The sequence below is a fragment of the Streptopelia decaocto genome, assembly GCF_964273445.1.
Source record: "Streptopelia decaocto genome assembly, chromosome: 7".
NCBI lineage: Eukaryota > Metazoa > Chordata > Aves > Columbiformes > Columbidae > Streptopelia > Streptopelia decaocto.
The window spans coordinates 11338631-11360576 of NC_138661.1; the positions used below are offsets into that span (position 1 = coordinate 11338631).

At 46.8% G+C, this 21946-nt stretch overlaps 1 protein-coding gene across 1 annotated transcript; it reads right to left on the minus strand.

The window, feature by feature from the left end:
* Positions 1-1045: 1045 nt before the first annotated feature.
* LOC309442421 (tumor necrosis factor alpha-induced protein 2-like) lies at positions 1046-20641 on the minus strand. Its single transcript, XM_082058274.1, has 12 exons — positions 20596-20641; positions 13480-13810; positions 10963-11590; positions 9166-9280; positions 7887-8012; positions 6922-7022; positions 6654-6752; positions 6337-6460; positions 5279-5401; positions 4261-4416; positions 2992-3113; positions 1046-2591 (listed from the first exon to the last, which is right to left on the minus strand). Exons 2-12 carry the CDS (start codon positions 13796-13798, stop codon positions 2450-2452), a joined length of 2055 nt encoding a protein of 684 aa, XP_081914400.1. The 5' UTR covers positions 13799-13810; positions 20596-20641; the 3' UTR covers positions 1046-2449.
* Positions 20642-21946: the final 1305 nt, after the last annotated feature.

The window sequence follows — 21946 nt, forward strand, 5'->3', positions numbered from 1 at the left end:
GACAATTGTACAATGCAGTTCCATATGGCACATGAAATTTGAATGAAAACCATTTTCTCCTACCCATCCTAATTATGATATATAAATAGATTCGCTATTTTCCTCTGAGCACTTACTTAGCTGGAATATTTTTTTTTAAAGACCAGCATAATCATTTGTATGATGCATTTCTGTAGGTCCTTAACAGATCTCTAAATCAAAATGCAATTATTTATAGCATGACCTTTCACTAATTAGCAAATGAAATGTTGCACAATAGGTGACAGTTGTCATGAGTGCTCAGCACCGTCAGAAGTCATCATTTGGCTTTAAACTGTAGCTGAGATAAGTGTTTAAATAATGTGTAATAAGTTTTTACCTTATGTGTGCATATGAAGTTTTGTGGGAGTGTGAGTGTGCTTGCAGGAGGGGAAGGTCTGCAGTACCCATGGCCAGGCAGCAGACTGAAATCAAAGCACTGTTTTTCACCCAGTGTACAGCTTTGTCACATACTCTGTCAGCAGAGGACTCCTTCTGCATCCATCTCACCACAGACAGCAGCAAAGCCAGAGGTTTAATAGCGGCTGCTATGAGGGTAAAAGGGGGTCAGCAGGGCCAGCTGGGGCCAAATTCTGGTGGGCTGCATCTGCTACAGGCTCATATGAACAGGAGGAGACAACAGAAATGGAGAAAGGGGGATGCCAGAGCAGTAAGGATGAGATGTATCTCAAATACATATCTTTTTATTATTCAACATTAAGACTGCAGTAGTGCTTAGAGGCTGATATTTTGGACCTTGTTATACCAGATACCATAAACACAGTTCATACAACAGTCCTTGCTCCAAAGAGCAAGGAAAGTCAGGCTATGGGACCCACAGACAGCTCAAACAGAGGGTACATCTGCTTTTCCAGCTTGTCTGGGGTCCAGCAGGACCCTCCCTACCTGGAACTGATGGGTGACATTCACCAAAGCAGGCTGGGAGGAGTGGAAGAATTGGCCCTTTGAAGGAGTACGTTGGACTACATGTGGCAAGGCAGTAAACAACAGCCAGAGACAGAATAAATGAGTCACTTTTCTAGCATATTTGAATACTGTTTAAATATAAACATTGCAAATGAATGTCTCTAACTGAGAAAAAATAAAATTGGATGCAAAAATACACCAGTGGTATACTGCATATGCATATAAATACATTACATGGTTTGCACAGTCATTATATGTCTTCCTTTCGGAACAACTTTCTATAGCCTGATACAGAAGTTGAAACAGAGAAAAGCAGAAGGGAAAGGTCTTCAACTAAACACGTTGTTTTGGCAAGTGATTTGCTTCCCAAAAAACTGGGTTATAAAACAAAACAGTTTCACAACAGACCCATTTGTGTTTTCACATCATATCTACCTCACAGCAGCAGGGGAAAGAGCGAGGAAGGAAATGGTGATGTATACAAGGCACTCAGTACATTTTAATGGCATCTGAGACCAGTTCCACCACCCTTTCAAAGCCGTGATGCTAATGGGGTCTGGAAAGGTCGTTGTCTCGATAGAGAATGCTTAAGAGCACCCAAAGTGCTTCACTAGGTGCTGGGGCTTAGCCTGTACGATCCATTCCAGCAGCCAGCTTGCTCCTGCCCCAGGGCAGATGCACTGCAAGGGGACACTGCAGAGGGGCTGGTGGCTGCTGGGTGCCTGGATGCTCCCACCTCACGGAGGTCAAGGAAGCACAAGCTGCCCAGCTGGGCAACTGCTGTGGGACCAGCCAGGCTCTCCAGGGCCGGTTTGGAAATCCCAATGTCCCTGGGCAATGTCGCAGCATGGGGCAGAGCGTGCAGCTGGGGATACTCCAAACCCAGATCTGGGGGTGCTGCAGAGCAGTGGGACAGCAGGAGTCCTGCCATGGCTGAGCAACCACTCCTCCAGGCCCCAAACTTGGTAGGTGTCCCATCAGCCTAATGCAGCCAGCCCTGCCCGGCTCAGAAGAAGGCAGATAGGGTGCAAGCATGCTCACATGGGACGCTTCTGACATCTCTAAATTTTGGCTTCAGTTTTTGTTTCCTTCCATTTCCTTAGAAGACAAGAAGCTACACAGGAGGTGCCTGCTCAATCTGGGCTAGCTGGGCAGTCAGCGAGGTGGCCTTCACGGCACCCTGTGAGGTAGACGGAGGTCAGAGCACCAGGGACGTGTCCAGGCAGAGAACATGGTGGCACCAAGGAGACCTTGGTGGCAGTCTGTGACTGCTGTGACGAACAGTCCTGGTCCTTGCAAGCACTGCACCTCCCACGGGTGTCCCCTTTTCCTGGCCATGCAAGGAGGGCAGTGATTCCCATAGAGATGCTTAACATCAGATTAGGACAAAGTACTTTCCGTAGGAAAAGGTGGCAGTGTTCGCTGTGCTTTGCCCCAGGCATGGTCTCCATCCCCAGCTCAGCCCACAGTCTGGCACAAGGCTGGCGGCAAGGGGTGCCTTGGCCTAGGACACGTTTATGCTGCAGAACAGCGAGGCCCCGGGTGTTGTGGATGCTGTGCTGTCTGCCAAGTAGCCCAGGATGCTTTTGAGTTCACTGCGTGACAAGTTGGCTTTGATGTACAGGAATGCTTCCAGGTGCCTTTTGCTGTGGAAGAGAAACAGGCAGGTGTTATCTCCTCTGGCAGATCTCCGAGTGCTGGGTCCCTTGTGCCAGGACGTGACCCCCACCCTGCAGCAGCACTGAGGTCCCCAGTTGGCATCTGGTGATGCTACACGGGATCCAGCACTGTCCCAGGAGGTCTGGGGTAGGGAATCTCCAAGGCAAAGGAGAAAATCAGGCTGGAATTTGGAATATATAAATAGGCTTTTTTAGTAGTTTATTTTGTTGTCCAATGACACTGGGATTGCCACAGCCTGGCAGGGAGGCCCCACCCGTTTTCACAGATTCAGGCTATATGAACCTCACCTATACCCATATTTGACTGTTTCCTGGCCCAATTAAAATTCCACACAAGTATCTGCAAATCTGTTTCAGTGTCTCTTACCGGATATCTGGGTACGTTGTGGCAAGTGTTGCAACTTCTATTTTAATAGCGCCTAAATCCTGAAGTCGGATTATTTCAGCCAGTTTGGGGAGCGCTGAATTCAGCCACTTGGCTTGAGACCCCTGCCAGAAAAGAAAGTGGTCACAAGGGTATTCTGGAGGTGCAAACCTCCACCCAGCCCAGGAGCTGTATTTCACCAGGGGTGCTGCCAAGCAGGCTCCTGAGACTGTTTTCTGGTGATGGGGAAGGACATGGCAGTAATTTCAGGTGTCTCATTGTTTTCAGTGATGTTTCAAGCTTGGGCCAGCCTTGGAGAAACTGGATTAGTTTTGTGGTGGTTTTTAATCCTCTTGCACAACTGGTGTAGGGTTTGTGATAAGACAGGTTTCTGCACGCACCTCAACAGACTCTCTCTGCTCTTGCATGTCTCATCATGTTTTCCTTTCTTTGAGTTTCTATGCTGCCTGGTGTGTGCACGAAGACTGATGGGCAAGGTAATTCATTGCCAAGCACTGTGCTCTGCCAGCTCTGCACACATCCCTGCCTTTAGCATGTCCAGGTGCTGCCAAAATCCTCTCCCTACCCACTCACATAAAAGCCCTAACTGGACCTGTTTTCTGGCTGTTGGATTTCCTAAGGCACCTCCTGCCCACACCGAGTGATGCTCAGGCTTGTTCCTTCTAGAGTCAAATATACATGCGGTGGGTGGTGAAAGATAAGGCTTGGCTTAGCTTCTTTGCAGGTAAATTTAGAGGCATGAAAGGAGGGAGGTGATCTTAGAGGACAGAGAAGGATGTTTCAGCCATGCAGAAAAAGCAAAGGTTTCTGGTGGAGGAGACCCTCGTGTATCAGAGACCCAGCACCATCCATTCCAGCCCCTGCCTGCCCTAAAAGCAGCAGAGAAAGGCAAATCAAGAGCAAGGGGGAAGAGTCAAAGCCCAGACTCTATGCAAGTTGTACTGAAACCAAAGAAATACAGTGTTAAGCTTAATCTACTGACCCTGTTAATATAAATCTTCAAAAGGAAACCACAGCGTATGGGACAAAGGAAGACAAAAGAATGGCTCTCCATGCAGGGGAGGGCAGGTTGGTGGCAGGGGAGCCTTTCTGCCCACAGGCACTCAGAGACCTCTTTCTGTCTAAGGTCCTGCCTTCCAGGAAATTAAGCTGAGTTGGAAAGGTTAATGAGAGGTCCCAGAAAATTTATTTTCCTGTTTTTCAGTGTGCCCGTGTCCCGTGCTGTTGCAGACACAGCGAGCACTCACGTACATTGCTGGTGCAGAAGGCTTCCAGGTCAGCAGCATTCTTGGAGATGTTTTGGGCCAGATTTTGCTGTTGTGCTGGAGTTTTCAGGCTGACTTTCCTCTTCAGCAGCCTCACAATGTACTCTTTAACCAAACGGGCGTGAATCTTCTCAACGATAGCCTGTTGGGAAGGAGATGGGGGTCATCCATCTATCTTTTGCTTGTGGACAAAGCAAACTGTGTGTGTGGATGTAGGACAAAAACGTTTTGGATGTTGTAAAACATGCCACACCAAATGCCTGCTGCTGATAACATGTGAGGAACAGTGCTGGTTGCCAACCTCCCCATGACTGGTTACGGGACATCCTAGATGCCGAGAATTTCTTTGTATTCAAAGTGATGAACTGTGCAAATTTCCAAATGTTGTTTCCTTCTGGGAAGAGTTGAAAGTACAGAAAACATCTAACATGTTAGAGAAGAAGTAGCAGTACTCCACAGAAACAGGAATTCATGCTGCTCCTCCTGTTCCTCTCTCTAATAGACAAAACATCATAATTTTGTTTCAGCTACTGAAAAGACAAAGGCAGGAAATCAAATATTTTTTTACATGGCGATGTTTCATATATACTCCAGCATCACTGAAAATGTGGTTGTGGCTCGGTCATCTGGGATTTGTCCCACTTGCATCCATCTCCTCCAGTCCTTAGGGCAATCAAAGGAGCCATAAGACAGAACCACACGATTGCATCCAGGTTTCAATGTTGCTAAACCAAACTCGTACACAAATAAAGCCAAATTTTGGGTGATCCCTAGGGTACTTTCTCTACAGCAAGGGTGTTTTTTTCTGCAATGCTGCAGCAGAGCTACAGCAGACTGTTTCTGCTGGAGAAGAGTAAGATTTATATGGCTAATCTAGGTAATCTCTGATGCCAGGCCAGCTTGCCAGCTTAACACAGGCCAAGGCAACTCCAGTTGTGGAGGATCAGAGCTGAAAATGCAGCCTCGGCATCCCAGAATCCCTCCGATATTTCTGTTGGACTTACATGGTAGAAAGGATCCTTTAGGGTCCGGAAGTCTGAAATATGTTTGCTGGTGGTTTTAATTATCTCATTCATAATTTCATTGCTGGAGTCCCACTTATTTTCTGTAAACTTCTTAAACATTGGCTGAAAGAAGGAAAATCTGCTTAGTTCCCTGAAAGCAAATTCTATGGACATGTATATTTAACATTTCTATATGTACAGTATTCTACACAGAAACAGTGCAGCGTGCAGTCCTGTGTAGGAATGTGTGACAATGACTTATGGGGGCAGGGGAAGAGGAGGCTGCATAAGGTTTGTGCACCTTTATTGGTTCCTCACAATGAAGAAGACTTGAGGACTTGAAAGGCTCATATTGGAGATGCCTTTTTTATTTCCACATTTTTAATGTGTTTTTTTTCCACACCACTTTGTCTAATTAAAGAATTATGGAACCATCAGGACAAAATATGAATTATTCAGAGATATTTTCAATCATAATTTTTGTTTCCCACAGCAAATAAATATAAAAATTAAAAAAGCACAATAAAAAAGCAGCCCTGGTCCATCAGATGCCTTCCAAATGTCCGTACAGAGAAAGCAGAAGAGATTGTGGCTGAACATTCCCGATTCCTACACCTTCCCCTCCACCACACTTGCTTAACTTAAAAAGTAAAAAAACTTAAAAAGAAAGGAACCGAAAGTGCCTTTCAGGCCACCTTTATGAAGAAGCTGAAAGCTGTGTAATTGCAGTTCATGTCATTTGTGATTGCTTCCCACAGTTTGGAATGTAAACACTTGCAGGTTGAAGACTCTCCCTCCTGCTGCAGTTATCTTAGACGTGATCAGCAGGTTTTATGTTCCTCTGCATGGTCATGCCTCTGTAGCTGTGCCTGGTCTGCCTGCAGGCATGAGGACCAGTTCAAGGTGATTCAGAGTTTTCTGACTGATGCTGGGAGGTGACCTGCCTCACAGCCCTTCTGAACTTTGCTGCATTTGAATCAGAGATTTGGGAAACTGAGAGGAGGGCAGGAGAACATGCTGAGCCATGGGGAAGGGAGTGTGGGCTGTGGATATGGTACCTTCAGCTGCACAAACAGCTGTTGAAGCAGCACGTCAAAGCCACTGTTTTCAATGTCACCGAGAGTGCTGAGGATACTGGCTTTATTGTCATCCTTTTCTGGCATGTTTTTCTCTGTGTAGTCTCTGCAAGGAAATATCAGCAAGATCAGAATAATCTGTCCTCAAAACAGAGAGAGACAGAAATTCAGAGGTCTCCAAACCTTCCTCTGCAGGCAGACAAACCTTCCTCTGCCCACTCTGGAGGACATCCCCCCTATCATACTACTATTTGTTGCCTGCAGAGGAAGGAGCAAATCCTTTTGTTTTGGCCCCTTACCTAAAATTCCAGCAGTTGTTAATATTTGCAATCAGTATGGGCTTATAGTATCTGTGCTTCTTGCTTCTCTCCTTGAAGTCTTCAAAAGCATCCTTGTAGCTGGAGGGGAGATGGGAAGAGGAGAGGAGGGTGAGTGCCTGCCCTGGGGGGGTCTGCCAGCCCTGTTGCCTGATGCTGCCCAGCTCTGCCTGATGCTTCCCCACACTGCCTGGTGCTGCCTGATGCTGCCCAGCATTGCCCAACACTGCCTGGTGCTGCCTCACCGCACCTTCTCAGGAAGGCAGGGAGCTCCTTCGACAGGCGATGCAACAGCTCCTCGCCCACTGCCGCGCTGATGTCCTCGGCTCGCTTCTGGCCGCTGTAGATACTCTAACAAACAAACAAACAAACAAGGTCAATTTTAAATACTCCAAAAAGGCCAGGTTTGCTGGACAAAAAAGCTACAGATCCTTAAGCGTAGTAACTGCGCCCAGCTCTTCTGCATCTCTGCCTGGGGCCTGAGCCAGGGACTGTGCAGGGCAGCTATACTTGTTTGGTGTGCTCAAGCCAGTTTTGAACTCTATTTTGAAATAGGAAGAGAGGTGAAGAAGAAACAAGCATTAAAGAAAGCCTACTAAATATCTCAGAAAGTGGGGAAAGTGACACTTGGGTTCTTTTGCTTTTTTTGCTGAATATCATATGATTGCAGTAAAAAAACCAAAACCAACAGCAACAAAAAGACCAAACAATTTAAGCACCACCTCAAAATGTGAAGGGTTTATTTTTTTTTTTTAATAAACTACTAATCCTCTCCTGCCAGAAGAGGGATCATGCTGGGTGTGAGGAAAGGGCATGAGCACTTGGAGCATCTCTGCCTGTGAGAGTCCCCCAGGGAGCAAGCGGGGCCAGGGCACTGCGCTGCTTCCTCACTTGGCTAAACCTGTCTCTCGTCTCTCCACTGTTACATTATCCAATATTTAACGGCTTGGCTTCAGCTGGAGGTGCAGAAAAGACTGTACAGGGAGAAATGAAGGCAGCTTTCCTGCTCATTTTGGTTATAGAGTTGTTTGTCTCCAGCACATGGTAGACCAGGACCATGGCAGACCATGGGTTTGGGCTCCCTTGTGCCACCCACCTTGACTACTGCCCTATACAAGGGACTTCGCCTTTTGCTTTCCTGCACTGACCATAGTTAATCTCAAATCCTAAATCCATACAGGATGCAATTGCTTATTTTGAATATATATGTATTACCTGGATAACAAATATTGCTAGTAGTTCGCTCTGAAAATGTCCATTTAGTTTCTCTGGTTCTTTGTCTTCTTTCCATCTTTGGATTTCTTTATCTAAACATTTGCTCAGTGAACTTTTGATAGTAGCCTTTAGGGAAGGAAGAACAACAGCATTTACCACAAAGTGGATGTGGTGGTTCCTGCCTTATGCAGGTTTTACTCACCCACCCACCATTTGTCTGGCTGAGCAGACCTTTTCCTTGGCCCTGGCTGTGAAAAGCTCTTTGTTAGGAGATGCCTTATCCACAAGGTCGTGGCAGCAAGGACAGCCCCCTCACAATATCCACCTATGCAATTGCAAGTTGAATATTTCAGGGTAGGAATGAAGATCAAGATCTACATCCCTGCCTGTTGCCTGTGTGTAAACCCAGCGCTGCCCTCTGGGCCTGGTTTTGCAATCGTTTTGCATGAGTACTTCTGACGTCTTATGAACTCTGGAGAGTGAAACAAAATGTTCTGTGGTTTTCTCTGCTCTGACCCCTCTTGTGTGCATGCACACTGTGCAGCAAGGCTCTGGAGATGGTCTGTATGGTGGCTGGCACAAAACTCCGATCACCAAGGGCCTTGTTTGAGTGCTTTGCAGCTCTCACACCCACCTCTCCCATCTGCAAACCATCACGGGCTACAGCTAAACCTGGAACTTGTCTTCTCATTTTCCAGGAATTCCAGCCCCAAATGCCAAAAAGCACTAAGCTATGGGAGTACTGTAAAAGTTGCTTCTTGTTTCCATTAAGGCAAGAGTGATGCAAAAACCAGAGTAACTGTTATTTTCTGCAGACCAGGTGATTCTCCATTGAAGAGACAGATCTTTCAAGACCAGATCTGCTCTGTGCTCACCCAAGGCCTGGCACTGCTGCAGAAATCAGAAGTAATTCTGAACCCATCATTTGTGCGAGGGAGCATAAATCCCTCTGGGGATTAAATAGACAAGTGGGAAGTTACCCATAAAGATTTGTAGTTTGATTTTTTTCCCACTCTCCTACCAGAAGGTTTGCAAGAACAGAGCAGTTCTTTTCTGATGACTCCCAGGGCAGGAGGCTGAGCTAACCACAAGTTTGCTCAGCAAGTCCCATCTAGCAGAAAGCTGACCTGTCCCCAAAAAAGAAACAAAAGCATTCTTGCTTTGCTTCTTTCTGTAAGGGTGTGTGGCTCACAGATCAGAACTGTGCAGGACAAGTCAGAGCTCCGAGGAGTCATGTGGGAGCACTAAAGGGAAGAGGAGGGACTGAACATCTTCTCACCTCTTCACTGTCAAGGTATTTCTTTTCAAGCTCTTCGCTCAAATTTGATGGCAAAAGGCTTCCAAGCTTAACTTTTTCCAACTCCTCTGCTAAAGCTTGATCTTTTCTCATATCTCTGGAATGAAAAAGCCAAACAATCATATTTTCCAAGGGCAGTATAATTCAAGACAGCTGTAGATGCAAATCACTAACACCTTTTGAGGATATCAGTGAAAAAAACAGATGGAAATTTTCATTGTCCTTAGCCCAGGCAGGACTTGGAGAAACTGAATCTGTGCCAGGGGTGGGACCTGTGAGGCTGGGACCCAGAGCAACCCTGGGGAATGGAGTCATGTCCTGTCAACCTCCTGAGGACCGACCACTGCGCTGGGTACGGGGGACCCAGAGCAGCAGGAGGGACTGGTCCCAGATCACAGCCTCTCTCTGTCAATATAGGGAGGTGATCAGATGAAAAGTTGGTGTTTTGTGGCTAGTTGGGAACGGAGTGGGTGGCTTCATACCCTGCTGTCGTGTCCCCCCCTCCATGCTGGTGAGCTGGGTGCTCCTGAGCAGTTCGAGGGAAGGGACCTGCCAGCTATGGGGGGCTTGGGCCAGCAATTGTAGGGGTTGGTGATTTGGAAGCTGCAAAAAATAACCCTGGGAATGACCTGATTCCCATGTTTGCCCATGGTTCAGCTCCACGAGGGTACACCACCATGCTTCCCACACATGGGCTGTTTCTGATCCAGTGCTGCTCCTTGCTGCTCCCTTCACTGCTGGCCACGGAGAGAGGTGGTCCCTGAACCTGCCCTCTGGAACATCCTGCAAAGCAGCCCCAGCCCTGGCCAACACTGTCCCCAGTGGACAATGCCCTCAGACACATGATGTGAACTTTGCGGTGTCCTATGCAGGGACAGAAGTTGGATTCGATGATACTTGTGGATCCCTTCCAACTCAGGACATTCTATGATTCTATGCTCTGGCTGCGCCCTGCTCTTCACAGCTACTGATTTCCAAAGACATGCTGGTTCAGGCCTGAATATCCTGACCTAGAGCACACGACTGGCTCTGGAAAACTTCCAGGATCAACACTGACTCATTATACTCTGTCACTGAAACAAGTAAAAATGGAGATGAAGGTTGAATGACTTTGGGACAGCAGAAAAAACACTGCTAGTGTGTTTACTGGTTTTCACCCAGGAAATGAGAGCCCTCAATTCTCCACCCAGTACTATAAGCCACAACAAGGGACATTTTCAGTTCTGCAACACACAGGGCTTGTGAGGATGAAAGGTAACCCTTGGCTGATGATGCCCTCTCACAGGGTCTCACCCTTTGGTTTCCTAACCTGGAGGAGCACACAAACTGTGGGTGATGCCTAAACAACCTCCTCTGTGCCCAGGATAATTGTGTCTCAGGTTGTTCAATTTATTGGCTGCCCTCTGGTCCAGAGGGCTGAAATTTCAAAATTTTCCAAGAATGAGTTCAGCTATGCAACTGGAAGAGAAATCAGGTCAATGAACCTGCCCAATTTACCCCACAACTGAAGCCCTAAACATCTGTGTGTGTGTCTGTTGCCCAGGAGCCTGCATGGTAGGGTCAGCCCTTGGTTTACAAACTAGCAGCCTACAGCATGTCCCTTCTGACTCTCCTGGCCAAGTGGTGTACACCAGCACAACACCAATGACACCAAGACCTAGCCGGGTACCAGACTGCATCACAACGATATCAATTCATAAATCAAGCAAATGTCTGGTTTTGCAAGCAGTGAACCTGTGTTGATCACCAGGGATAAACATGTACAAAAGCCTCACTTACTTTGGATAAATGTTGTGCACCCATGAGAGGAGAAGGTAAATATCCTTGTCTTCCAGATAAGACTCAGCATTCTTCTTCGCCTGGGAGGCAAAATAATTGTGGTAGAGTTCTGCATATGTGCTGAACACATTAAACTCAGGAGGATAAAGCTGTTTAATATACTTTACAACTACTGTCAAATCTTCTTTCATTGTCTTTCCCATGTGCAGGAGGTTCTGGCCAACTGTAGAGAGGTTCTCAGTTCTAGGAGTGCGGCTTGTGTCTTTCATTCGAGTCTCTACCGACTCCTTTACTGTAGCCATCCAAAGATCTTTCCATTTTCTTGGTCTAAATTGCAGGTTTTGGTCAGGTGGATTCTCTGATGTGTAGTTCTGATCTTCTTTCTCCTGCTCTTTCAGTGCCTCTACTGCCTGCTGCAGCAGTTCGGGGTTTGTTTTCGCTAGCAGTACGGAGTCTTTCAAGATGCTGAAGACTTTATGCTTCAGAATTTCGTAGACAGACTCAATGTCCTGCAGGCTGGTGTTCAGTCCCTCCTCGTTTTTGCTAGACAGGCTCTTCTCCAGGACAATCAGGTGCTGAGCAGCATCAAAAAGCTTGTGCTCTTCAAGGAGATCCATGACTTGTTTGACTGGTGAAAAAAGAACAGCCTTTCTTTACCCAAAAGTGAAGATTTAAATTTCTGTTTTATATGAAATGATGTCTCTGGAATACTTAAAAATCCATGTTTATATTTCTATAATGCTACATCTTAGGCTCCTTTACCATATAGAAAATCTTTCTATTTATTTAAAGATCAGATTATTCCTAGCCTGCCTCTAACTGGGGCAATGGTAATTTGAATAGCCATCACCAGTGTGTTACATACTGACAGGTATTCATGTCCTACGCATCATTTTTTTCCAAAATGTAGATTTGTGGGTATTTATTTATTTATTATCCCACTTACCATTAATATGACCTCAAGTAAGAAGCATGGCTTTAGAAAAAAATGTAGACAGAAAGATGTAGCTAAAAAAATTATTTTTGGAGGACATATTTAGTGGCAAAATAAATATATTTGAACTATCTCATCTGAGCTACTGCCAGTTACTCAATATGGTGTAATCTGGGAGATTATTAGTTAAACTGGAGAAGTTATATCCCAAAATTAGTTTTGTTAGGTGTGTAAGGTTTGTATGGAAAACTCTGGGTGGAGAAAGTCACATTATCTACAAAACTCATCTTACTTCATATTCTCCTCAGAGACCATGGCACAAAAGCTGGGAGTGCCCTATTGGCATCTTCTGATTACACAAAGTTGGGAGACATTATTGAAACCAAGGGCTTGGCGTATTTCACAGGAACAATGGGATAACTTGAATAGCAAATGGACTGAAATTTAATAGCACAAAGTATAAGATATGAATTGAATAGAACAAAAGTTACTTAGCAACAAATAAGATTTTCTGCTGCAGAACGGATGTGAATCAGCTTGAGATGGAGGAGGAAAAAGAGGTGCCTAGAGAATTAGTAAATCATTACTGTGAGATGATGGCAAAAATGTCAGATATGACTCGAGGATGTATCCAGTGGGGAAGGTCCAGCTAAGATTGGAAAATGATACTAATAACATGTTCTACCAGGCATTGTTGGTATCTGATCTGGAATATTTTCTGCAATTCTGGTTGCTTTATTAAAAGAAGACTTTGGGAATGGGACAATGCAGGAGTACGGACAAAGGCACAAAGGGCCTGTTTTCAGTAGACTCATTCGTTCATTTAGCTGAGCAAATTCAAGGCCGAGAAGGAAAACCACCACTTAGGGGAAACATTTGACACATGGAGAAAGAGAAGCCAATTAGCCAGGTAAAGACTTGCCTGGAAATTAGATAATTTGTACTAAAACACTGAAGCTGTGGAAGAAGTCCCCAGTAAAGGAGGTAGGACTGAAAAATGAACTTATTTTAAAGTATAACTTTCCAAGTTTATGAACCAAGTAACGAGATGTGTCACCTGAGGTGGCAGGTGAGCCCTGAAAGTGTCAAGGGGCACTTTCATCTCCAGTTCTGGGTTTCTCTGAGCAGGTATTTTTCTGCCTCTCTCAGCACCCTGCAGGGACAGTGCCTGTGGCTGGAGGAGTTGTATGTTCAGATATCAGCCCCAGGAAAGAGCTAAGTGCGCTGCTCTCTGCTGTCCCTGGGGGAAGAGGAGATTTCACAGGGTGGTGGTTTCATGGAGGAACAAAGAGGGATGCTTCGGTTTCTCAGCCACCCACCCGTGTGCCCCCATAAGAGGTAGAAATAAGTTTTGTTTTGGACAGAAAACCTTCAAACTGGCAGTTCCTCAACCAGTGTGCCCTTAGTACCAAAGGACCAGGACTTGACGTCATGTCCCCCTCAGCCCATGTTTCCTCAGGGTCCTCGGCCAAGTCACTTTGATCTGTCAGTGCCCTTGTTTCTCAAGGGGACAATTCACTACTTTGTGCAGCCCCTCTTGAGATAACTATGGCCTATGGGGTGGTGCAAGAAGGAGTGCTTACCACTGCGTGGCTTGGTCTTTTTCATCTTCTTGAGTGCACTTGTGAGCATTCCCTTTATTCCTTTCTTCCCCTTTTCAAGGCTGTCTCCAGCAGAGGTGCAGCTCCCATTGCTCGTGATTGAAGATGCACGTGAGGGTCTGCAAGCTCCCTCTGGCCTTTCACTCATCTTCTCCTGGTCCTTGGACCAGACCTCGTCTCCAGAAGGTTCAGCTACTGATGTTGAAGGGTTTTCAAGCTGCCTGTTTGCACCAATGCAACCCTCTGAGCCATCGCGTATTCCAATAGGACCACTTTGGAAAAAAGGTAACATTTTCATCATTTTCCTTCTAGCCTGTAAATTTCAGAAAAAAATCTGATCAGATTACAACAGTTTGCATAAAAATTACCATGGCACAATGTGGCAGTGTGCTTTCTCATTAAAACAAAAAATAAATCTGTGAATAGTTGTCCTTGTGTGGGCAGTGTGGGGAGCATTACACAGGTCTGGTATGAGCACAGCGCTGCAGGAGAGCTCCTGAGCAACATCACCTCAGGTAACTGAGAGCATGGAAGCAGCTCTCTGGTTTAATCAATAACTTAGAGAGAATCGATGAGTGATTTTAAGGGTGATGCAGATAGTCTGATTTGAGACCTTGAGTTTTTCTGGATACTGGAGAGCTGTGGGAGTACAGACATGAGCGTGGATACTGCACACGAATGATACGGGTGGGGTGGGACAAGCATCCTGTCCCTATTCAAAGCAGCCACCAAACTCCCATATTTTATATGGCATCAGGATCAATTCCAACCATTCTTAGGGCCTAGTTTTGCTGATCTCTGCTCATCTGGCTGCAAATCTGTTTGTGGAAGCACCCATGCACACTGACTTTGCAAGTACAGCATGAAAATGAGATAAGCCTACCAAGCCAGGTACGCAACAGTTGTTGCTGAGAAAAAGTCCTGCTTGTTGAACTCTGTCTCCATGGAAATCAGCAATAAAAGTCTTAGCTCCCAGAGAAGGTGGCTGAGAGTTCAGAAACATCAGGAATGTGAGAACCATGGTTAAAAGGATGGGACTGTGGGAAGCACAGCAGTATCTCCTGATACAAACATCACTAGGCGTATTATTTCAGGCCAAAGACATCAGTCAGAAACACGGTTTGAACACTCTGTGTGCTGTCTGCATCTCTACAGTGGCAGACACAAGCTCAAGGACGCATTCAGACCCCCCAAACCCACCCACAGTCTATGTAATCTCGTTTTTAAAATGCTCCCAGGGTGTCTACAGCATCCCAAACAAGGCAACTTCAGCGCAGCTTCTTGCAACTTCATTCCAACTTGTTGGGTGTTTTCACACACCTGGGACCAATTATTGCCCAGTCTGTTTATGTTGAGATGTGGGGCTCCAGTGCAGGACGTGGCTTGTGCAGAAAGAAATGCCAGTGAAATGGGGCAGTGGAGGGAGTAAGGGACCCCCAATAGCAGGGACTAACCAGGCTGGACTTTTCCCAAAGCTGCTAAATGAAAGCAGTGAACAGGGCTGCTGCCCATCCAGAACGCTCCTTGCGTGGCTGAGAAGCAAGTATGAACAAGGCATGAGGATCGGGGTGGTTTGGCCTTGTTTGAACAGACACTTTCCTGCCACAGTCCTGCTCCACCACTGAGACTCCCATGCTCCTGCACTACAAATAATTAACAATATAAAGTTGTAAATGTAACAACATCTTTTTTAGAATTTATATTTAGAATTATTTATTTACATTATTTATTTACATATTGTTATAGATTTCTTTGCATAATTATATTAATTTCTATAATGATTATTTAATTATTATAAATAAAGTGACTCATAGTTTTCAATCCTTGTTTAAGTGACTTTCTGGGAGACCAGTGCACTTGTGTATGAAGATCTGTGAGACAAGCTTTGGCTAACTTGTACTGCGTAAGGGCAGAAGAATTAGCCTGTAAACAAAGGAAGAATTTGGGCTTCAGTTATAAAGCCACAACGTGGTGATCTTCAGATACCCTTGTTAGGATTAAACTGTTGATTCATATAATGCTGATACAAACTCTGATAGTTATTTCTAGGCAAACTGGTTGGAAGACTGTGGCTTTTCGTTTTAATTGTGATTCCTCCTGCTGGCTCCTGGCAGCTTGCAGAGCTTTGAAGCTCAAGTCAGTGGTAGCAGCCGGGTGGTTCAGAAAGCAGTTCATCTGGTGTGGTTTAAAAGCTGCCCCTCGCCATGCTTTGGCTGCCAGGGCATGCTCAGGATTAGCAATGCTATTGTTTTTAAAAGACAACAAAGATGAAAACTCATTCGGGAAGGAGAGAAAGGGGTGCGGGTGTGCGCGATCTGGCTGGCTCTCAGCTGAACTGGTGGTCCGTGACCTGGGGCAAAGGGCGACGCTAAACCTGAGGTGCTGCTGCGGCTGAGCGGGACTGCAGTCACAGCTGAGAGCGTTGGGTCTCTGTGTCAGGTCGCTGCTCTGCAGAGCCCTCCTGCCCCAGTGCTGTGGGGCTGGTGGTGTGGGTGAGCAAAGCGGGGATGAGAACCGGAGCTGCCCCATGGTAGAGTCATGGCTGGAGCTGCGCACCTGCCTCTTCCCCAGCACATTTACTGGGGAGGGAGGGAAGAAAAGTCCCTGCACTTCACTCCAGCTACTCGAGTCAGGATGCCCCATTAAAATCCTAAAAACAGTGGCAAAGAGCTCCTTTTTGTTACATTTCTATTAAAAAAAAAATATGGTAGCAAGGATTCTCTGTAAGCCTTTGGGACTTTCCTAATTGTTGTAGAGCTATTCTCCTAGGCTCATTTCCCAATAAGATGCTGTGTTTAGATTAATTCTGCCAAATCCCTTCCTTCCTGTTTGTTCAAGCACAGACTCAGCCGAGTCCTTTCTCTCTCTCCTATTACTCAAAGCAAAGCATTTATCAAAGCATTTATTATTATTATTATTTTTTTTTTAACAAATAAAGTAACCCTCTCTTTCCTATAGCTGAAGTGACTTTCAGGGTCTTTTGTTTTGATGAATGATGATGAGAAAGGAGGATTTCAGAACGTTTTTTTTTCTTCAATACTAAGATGAATGTCATGTATCTTTGAGAACCATTGAAATGACACTACACATAAAAGAATCCATGAGGGAATGATTAAGCTGTTTGAAAGCTTAGTTTTTAACAGCTGGTAGAACTTTGTCTTGGTAATGCTCTGAAAGGGCAGGGTGCGGGGGCTGATGGTCCCCAGGGGGGAAGCAGATAGATGGGCATGTGCTGCTGGAGGCTGCAGCCTGGGCACCGAGCCCCTGTCTGCAGTGTGTCCCTATGCCCTGACATGCCAAAAAATAGTCCTACAGACAAATTAGAAGAAAGATAACATCAGCTCCAGCATTTTTACCCAGGGGCTGCACATCAGGAGCAGGAGAACTGTTGGCAGTGTTGGCGTGTCAGGGTGTGCTTTTTCACCTTGAATTAATAAACACCAAAGCAGTTAATCATCTGACCAAGGCTGTCAATGCAATAGCTGCCATGGGTACTCACATTTGGCCGGCTTGAATGTTCGCCTAGTGTTTATCAGTTTGCCAGTGCTGGTTTGCATATGTTTGTATCTACATCAGGAAATACCAGTCAACACCAGCTCCCAGTTCTGCCTTGAAATGCAGCCTCAGTCTCACTTACAGCAAGTGGCACCAAAGCCTCCTCCTCCCTATCTTCTTTTTATCACAAAATGGCCAAGCACTTACTGTAAGAAACACCTGTAAGAAACTTTCTTATAGAAAAAACTGACTTTCTACAAGAAATACTGAGATAAAAGGAGATGGCACCCATTACTGCTGGAGGCCACAGGCAGGAGATGCTGTGCAGGCATTGTTCATTGTGTCTCTCTGGCTTGGTTGGCCACAGGCTGCTGCTGTATGCCTGTGTTCTGCTCATAAATCAAAGCTTTTTAAAGCTCCAGCAGGCTCCTAATTATTTTAGCAGTTAATACTTTGGGAAACGCTGAATCATTTCCCAGGCACAGAGATCAAATTCAAGTCTTGGGGAATTTAATGGTTTAATGATTTAAGGCGAAGACTTGACATAGATCCCAACTTATTATTACTAATTTACTGTTAATTTACAGTTACCATCATCATCATCATCCTCATTATTATATGGCACTATAGTTTGTGGTGGGGGAGTCTTTAGCTCCAATTATTTTTGGTTTCCAACCAGAAGAGCAGCACAGCTCCCACAGCATCCTCTGCTACCCTATACAAAGGTCCTGTACCACTAGGACAGAGGTGCTGCTGGTGGCTGGAGAGGGACCCAGCGAGCTCTCCGAATGGTATCAATCATGGTGTGTACCCCCTGGGCTGGAGCCTTTCTGGGGTGGGCAGCACGGGCAGGTAAACACCTGGAGCAGAGCCATGACACAAAAGGACACATCCTGACCTCTGGGTACGGTGGCTTCCCCTTTTCTCATGTTCCTCCTTGAAGGAAACAGCTTTCAAGCCAACATGCTTAGGAATGAGCTTATTCACGAGGGGTGGCTCGTGGTGTGCCAGCGAGCACTCAGGGGAGAGGTTTACCGATTATCCCTATTCTGAAATTTCTGCTGATCTTTTTCTCGACTTCTTTTTCCTGAGCTGCTGCCAGTATTAACAAGCATTTGTTTGGAATTTTAGCCCTCTCCAGCCTGCTGACATCCTAGGTCACAAGGATTTATGTCTTGTTTTAGTGGAAATCCCCCACTCTCCCACAGACTCTCAGAAATCCAAAGTTTGTTCTCTGAATTTGCATTAGCCTTTTTGTCCATCCCCCTGCCCTTCACTCCCCATGGAAGTGGGGTCAGCCCTACCCACATGAGAAAATTGCACTGAATCAAACCACCTTTGGAAGCAGTAAAGCAATGCAGCCAATCTGAGTTTAGTGTATCTCAAATTGTGCAGTAACACCTAAATAACCTGCTCGTAAGTCAAAGCAAAGATGTCTACAGAGATGTCAGCCCTGATCTTTGCACATTGGGAAGCCTTCCTAGGAGGTGGGGATTTTTCCTGATTTTTGTTAGCTGGATTGGGTATTGAATGGACACACTGGGGGCTCCCACTTGGTTCTGCCTGGGAAATAACAGTTCATAGACAAGCTGGGCCACCAACACCCCCACCTTGGAATTTTACTGTGCAGCTCAAATTCATGCTCTTGTCTGCAGACCCCTAAGGGACATGTACCACTCCATGTGGTCCAGCACCATTCCGATGGTGGACAAGCTCTGCTTATAATGAGGTCAAAAGCTGAGGGGAAAGAAAAACCTATGTTTCCAGTAAAGAAGTCAAGGCAGGAGCAGAGCATTGGCTGGTGACTCAATCCATGCCCCTTAGAACTACTGGGCACCCACATGAGGCTGGGGGTGACAGGGGACCCGAGGGATCTAGGGGAATGGTAGTGGCAGAGCAGGCAGAGGATCCATCCCAGGGTACCTCAACTGGTGTGAGATGCCTTAAATCATGTTATTTATTGCCTGCCTTGAGAACGGCACAGATATTGCCACATTTTAAAATGAGAATTTGGTTTCCCTAAATTGCTTAAGCAAACTGAAAATGGTCCTGTAAACCAGCACCTCCTGTTGTTAGTGAGAATTTTTTCAACAGCAAAGGAGAAGAGAAAATTACACATATATATTATTATTATTGGGAAAAAGCAGATAAAATGTGGTGTAATATGCTCCTTTTTCTTCTTGCTTCAAATCTGGGTATTATCATTTTGAACTGCTGCTGCTGAAGGAGAAACCAGCTGCTGCTGTCCAGGATTTTGTTTTCCTATTACTATTCAGGCTTGGAGTTTGCAAAGTTCACTGCTAGACTTAACAGTGGCCAAGAAGATACACAAATTCCCCAGGAACCAGACTTAGAGTTCCTGGAGTTCTCTCCCCTGCCAGTACTTTTATACTCTTTGGTTTTCCAGGCCTCTTTTTGAAGAGAAGGTGACTGAGACAAACTCGAACTTGAGTTTCCCAAAGCTCTCTGCTCCTGTTCGATCGGTGCAATTGGAACTGGCAAGCCTCAAAGTCCCTCGGCAGCAGCAAGCAGTTGGGTAATTTAGAGAATGACTGTTTCTTCAGATTTTCTGCTCTGAACTTGGGTGATGGTGAGGGACCACAGCTTCTATATCAGCCATATGCTCCAGTCACAGCAAGTCTCTTCCTTACTTTGCAGCAATCTTAAGATGAAACCCTACGTTAAACACACCAAGGATCCCAACCCTGAGGTGGAACCCTTCCATTCGTGCCCAAGGAGCTGATGCGATGGATGGGGGGCAGCTGCCCAAGGATAGGAGGGAATTTCAACATGCTCTTCAGTGCTCTCAGAAAAGGAAGGTCCTAGGGGCAGTGGGACTTCCCTGACTGGGAAAGAAAATAGCCACAAAACGGCAAGCATGGCAATGCAGAACCGTGTCAGCTCAGTACGGTGACCCCGGCAGTGTGCAGGGTACAGAGGCTGCCTGGGACCGTACAGGATCCAGGCACTGAAATCATGGTTTTCCAGTGCATATGGGCTGAGTGAATCATAATCCAATTATTTTCCTGTGATCTGGGAGAAAACCACTTCCCTCTGAAAGACAAAGCCAGGAGAGAAGGGGGAGGGAAGTGGCACGCTGGATCTGGATCTTGGTCCCGATTTGGATTTAGGATGCATTGGTGCCCAACACCTCTGTTCGGATTTTGGGGGAGGGGTTGGGAAGGGCGGTAACAGGAGTCACCGCTTGCAGCCTGCGTTCGTGCCTGGAAACCTGGGGGATAAGCAACAGAAATCAGACCCAGCTGTCACAGTGCCATTGCCAGACATATTCTTGCAGTGCCCAGCCCTGGGATGTGTCTGGAGCTGCTGCCCTTCTCGTATCAGTTTGATTTATTCTCTATTCTGGCAGTTACAAAGTGAGGCTGAAACCTGTGTCTTTGTCCGGGAATCTATCCTTTAGCACCTTCCACTTATTTTCGCCCTCTCTCAGACACATCAGAGAGCCTCGGCGCTCGCTAACCTTGCAACAAGTGAGGCGGGAGGGAGGCAGAGGCGCGGGAGAAGCGGGAGAGACACCGGCCCTAGAGGGGAAGGGGAAAGCCCCGAGCTCGGCAGCACGGACGGGCGGCACGAAGCACTTACTCTGCGGCGGGTCCCGGGCGACTACGCGGCGCTGGCGGCGGGCGGCACTGGCTGCGGAGCCCCGGGCCAGCCCGGCTATAAGGGGAGGGCGCGGAGGCGGGGACCCGGCGGCTGGGAAACTCCGGCTGCACCTCCCCTCCCAATATGAGCTCAGGCCAAAGGGAAGAGAAATATCCCCTCCTACGGGAAACAAGTCCCCGCGGGAGGGGGGAATAGCTGCCCCCCGTGGTGGTGGCATCTGCCTCAGGTTGGTCGCTAAAGGGCTGAGCCCCAGTGTCAAAACCTGGTGGACCGGTGGGTCGGGCACCCCGGCCTCACTGCCTCAAGAATTTGTACATATGATGTGTCTGTCCCCCATTGCAATCTTGGAAACCCAGTGGTAGGGATGGAACAGATGCCTCCGAAAGCTGTGCTGCCTGTGCAGGCAGTGCCATGGGCAGGAGGGTGGGCAGGGATGGGGCGCATGCCTGAAAGCACAACCTGCCGTATCGGAGTTCTGCATTGTGCCAAGGTCAAGTGCCTTCCCTGGAGTGGAACTCATGGTGCTTCCAGGAGACACTAATGTCATCAAGCACCTTTGCTATGATGGTTTGAGTCACCATCTAGGGACTAGGAGACACGGGCTTCCTTCCTCACCCTTGACCCTTGCAGAAGGGATGTTTTCCTGATTTCCCAGGCACCAATATCACTGGACGTGGTGGCACAGTGAGCATGTTACACTGGGGAAGCACATGTGCTGCCACGTCAGGGCTGGAGGAAGGCCAGGGGACAGCTGGGTGACAGCAATGTCTGTGGGGGGCTGTTGCAGAGGGTCCATGAAGGCTGCCAGGGCTGTACTGTCCCCTGCCTAGACAGCCTCAATGTGGAGCATCTTCTGCATACACATGGGTGAAATCAGGGCTGAAAGAGCTGCCCTGCAGAGAGAAAATCAAAATGTTGTAGTCCTGAAGGGTCTGACCTCTTTCCTTTCCTGGGAATCTCTTGTGGGGCAGGGAGGGGTCAGCCAGCAGGTCCCAGTGCCTGGTTACTGTGCCCAGGACAACTTCTGTTTAATATCTGGTAGCTCTGAGCTAATACATCCTGCAAAAAAAAAAAAGGTTTAGAGACTTAAAGTGAACCATGAGCTTGCATCGTGCTGTGGATGCCATTTGTGTGGATGGGCAACTTTTCATTGGGGCTATGCATACCCAGTGCGGGGGCATCCCCAGCAGCAGACATGGGCTAGGACCAATGTTTTTACTAGAAGGAGGTGCCCGGCTGAGCGGGCATGCTTCTCCTGGTCTGTGCCTTTTGGCAGGAATCCTGTCCGCCGGGACTGCTGCTTTTCTCTCTGGGACCCACTCCCCAAAAA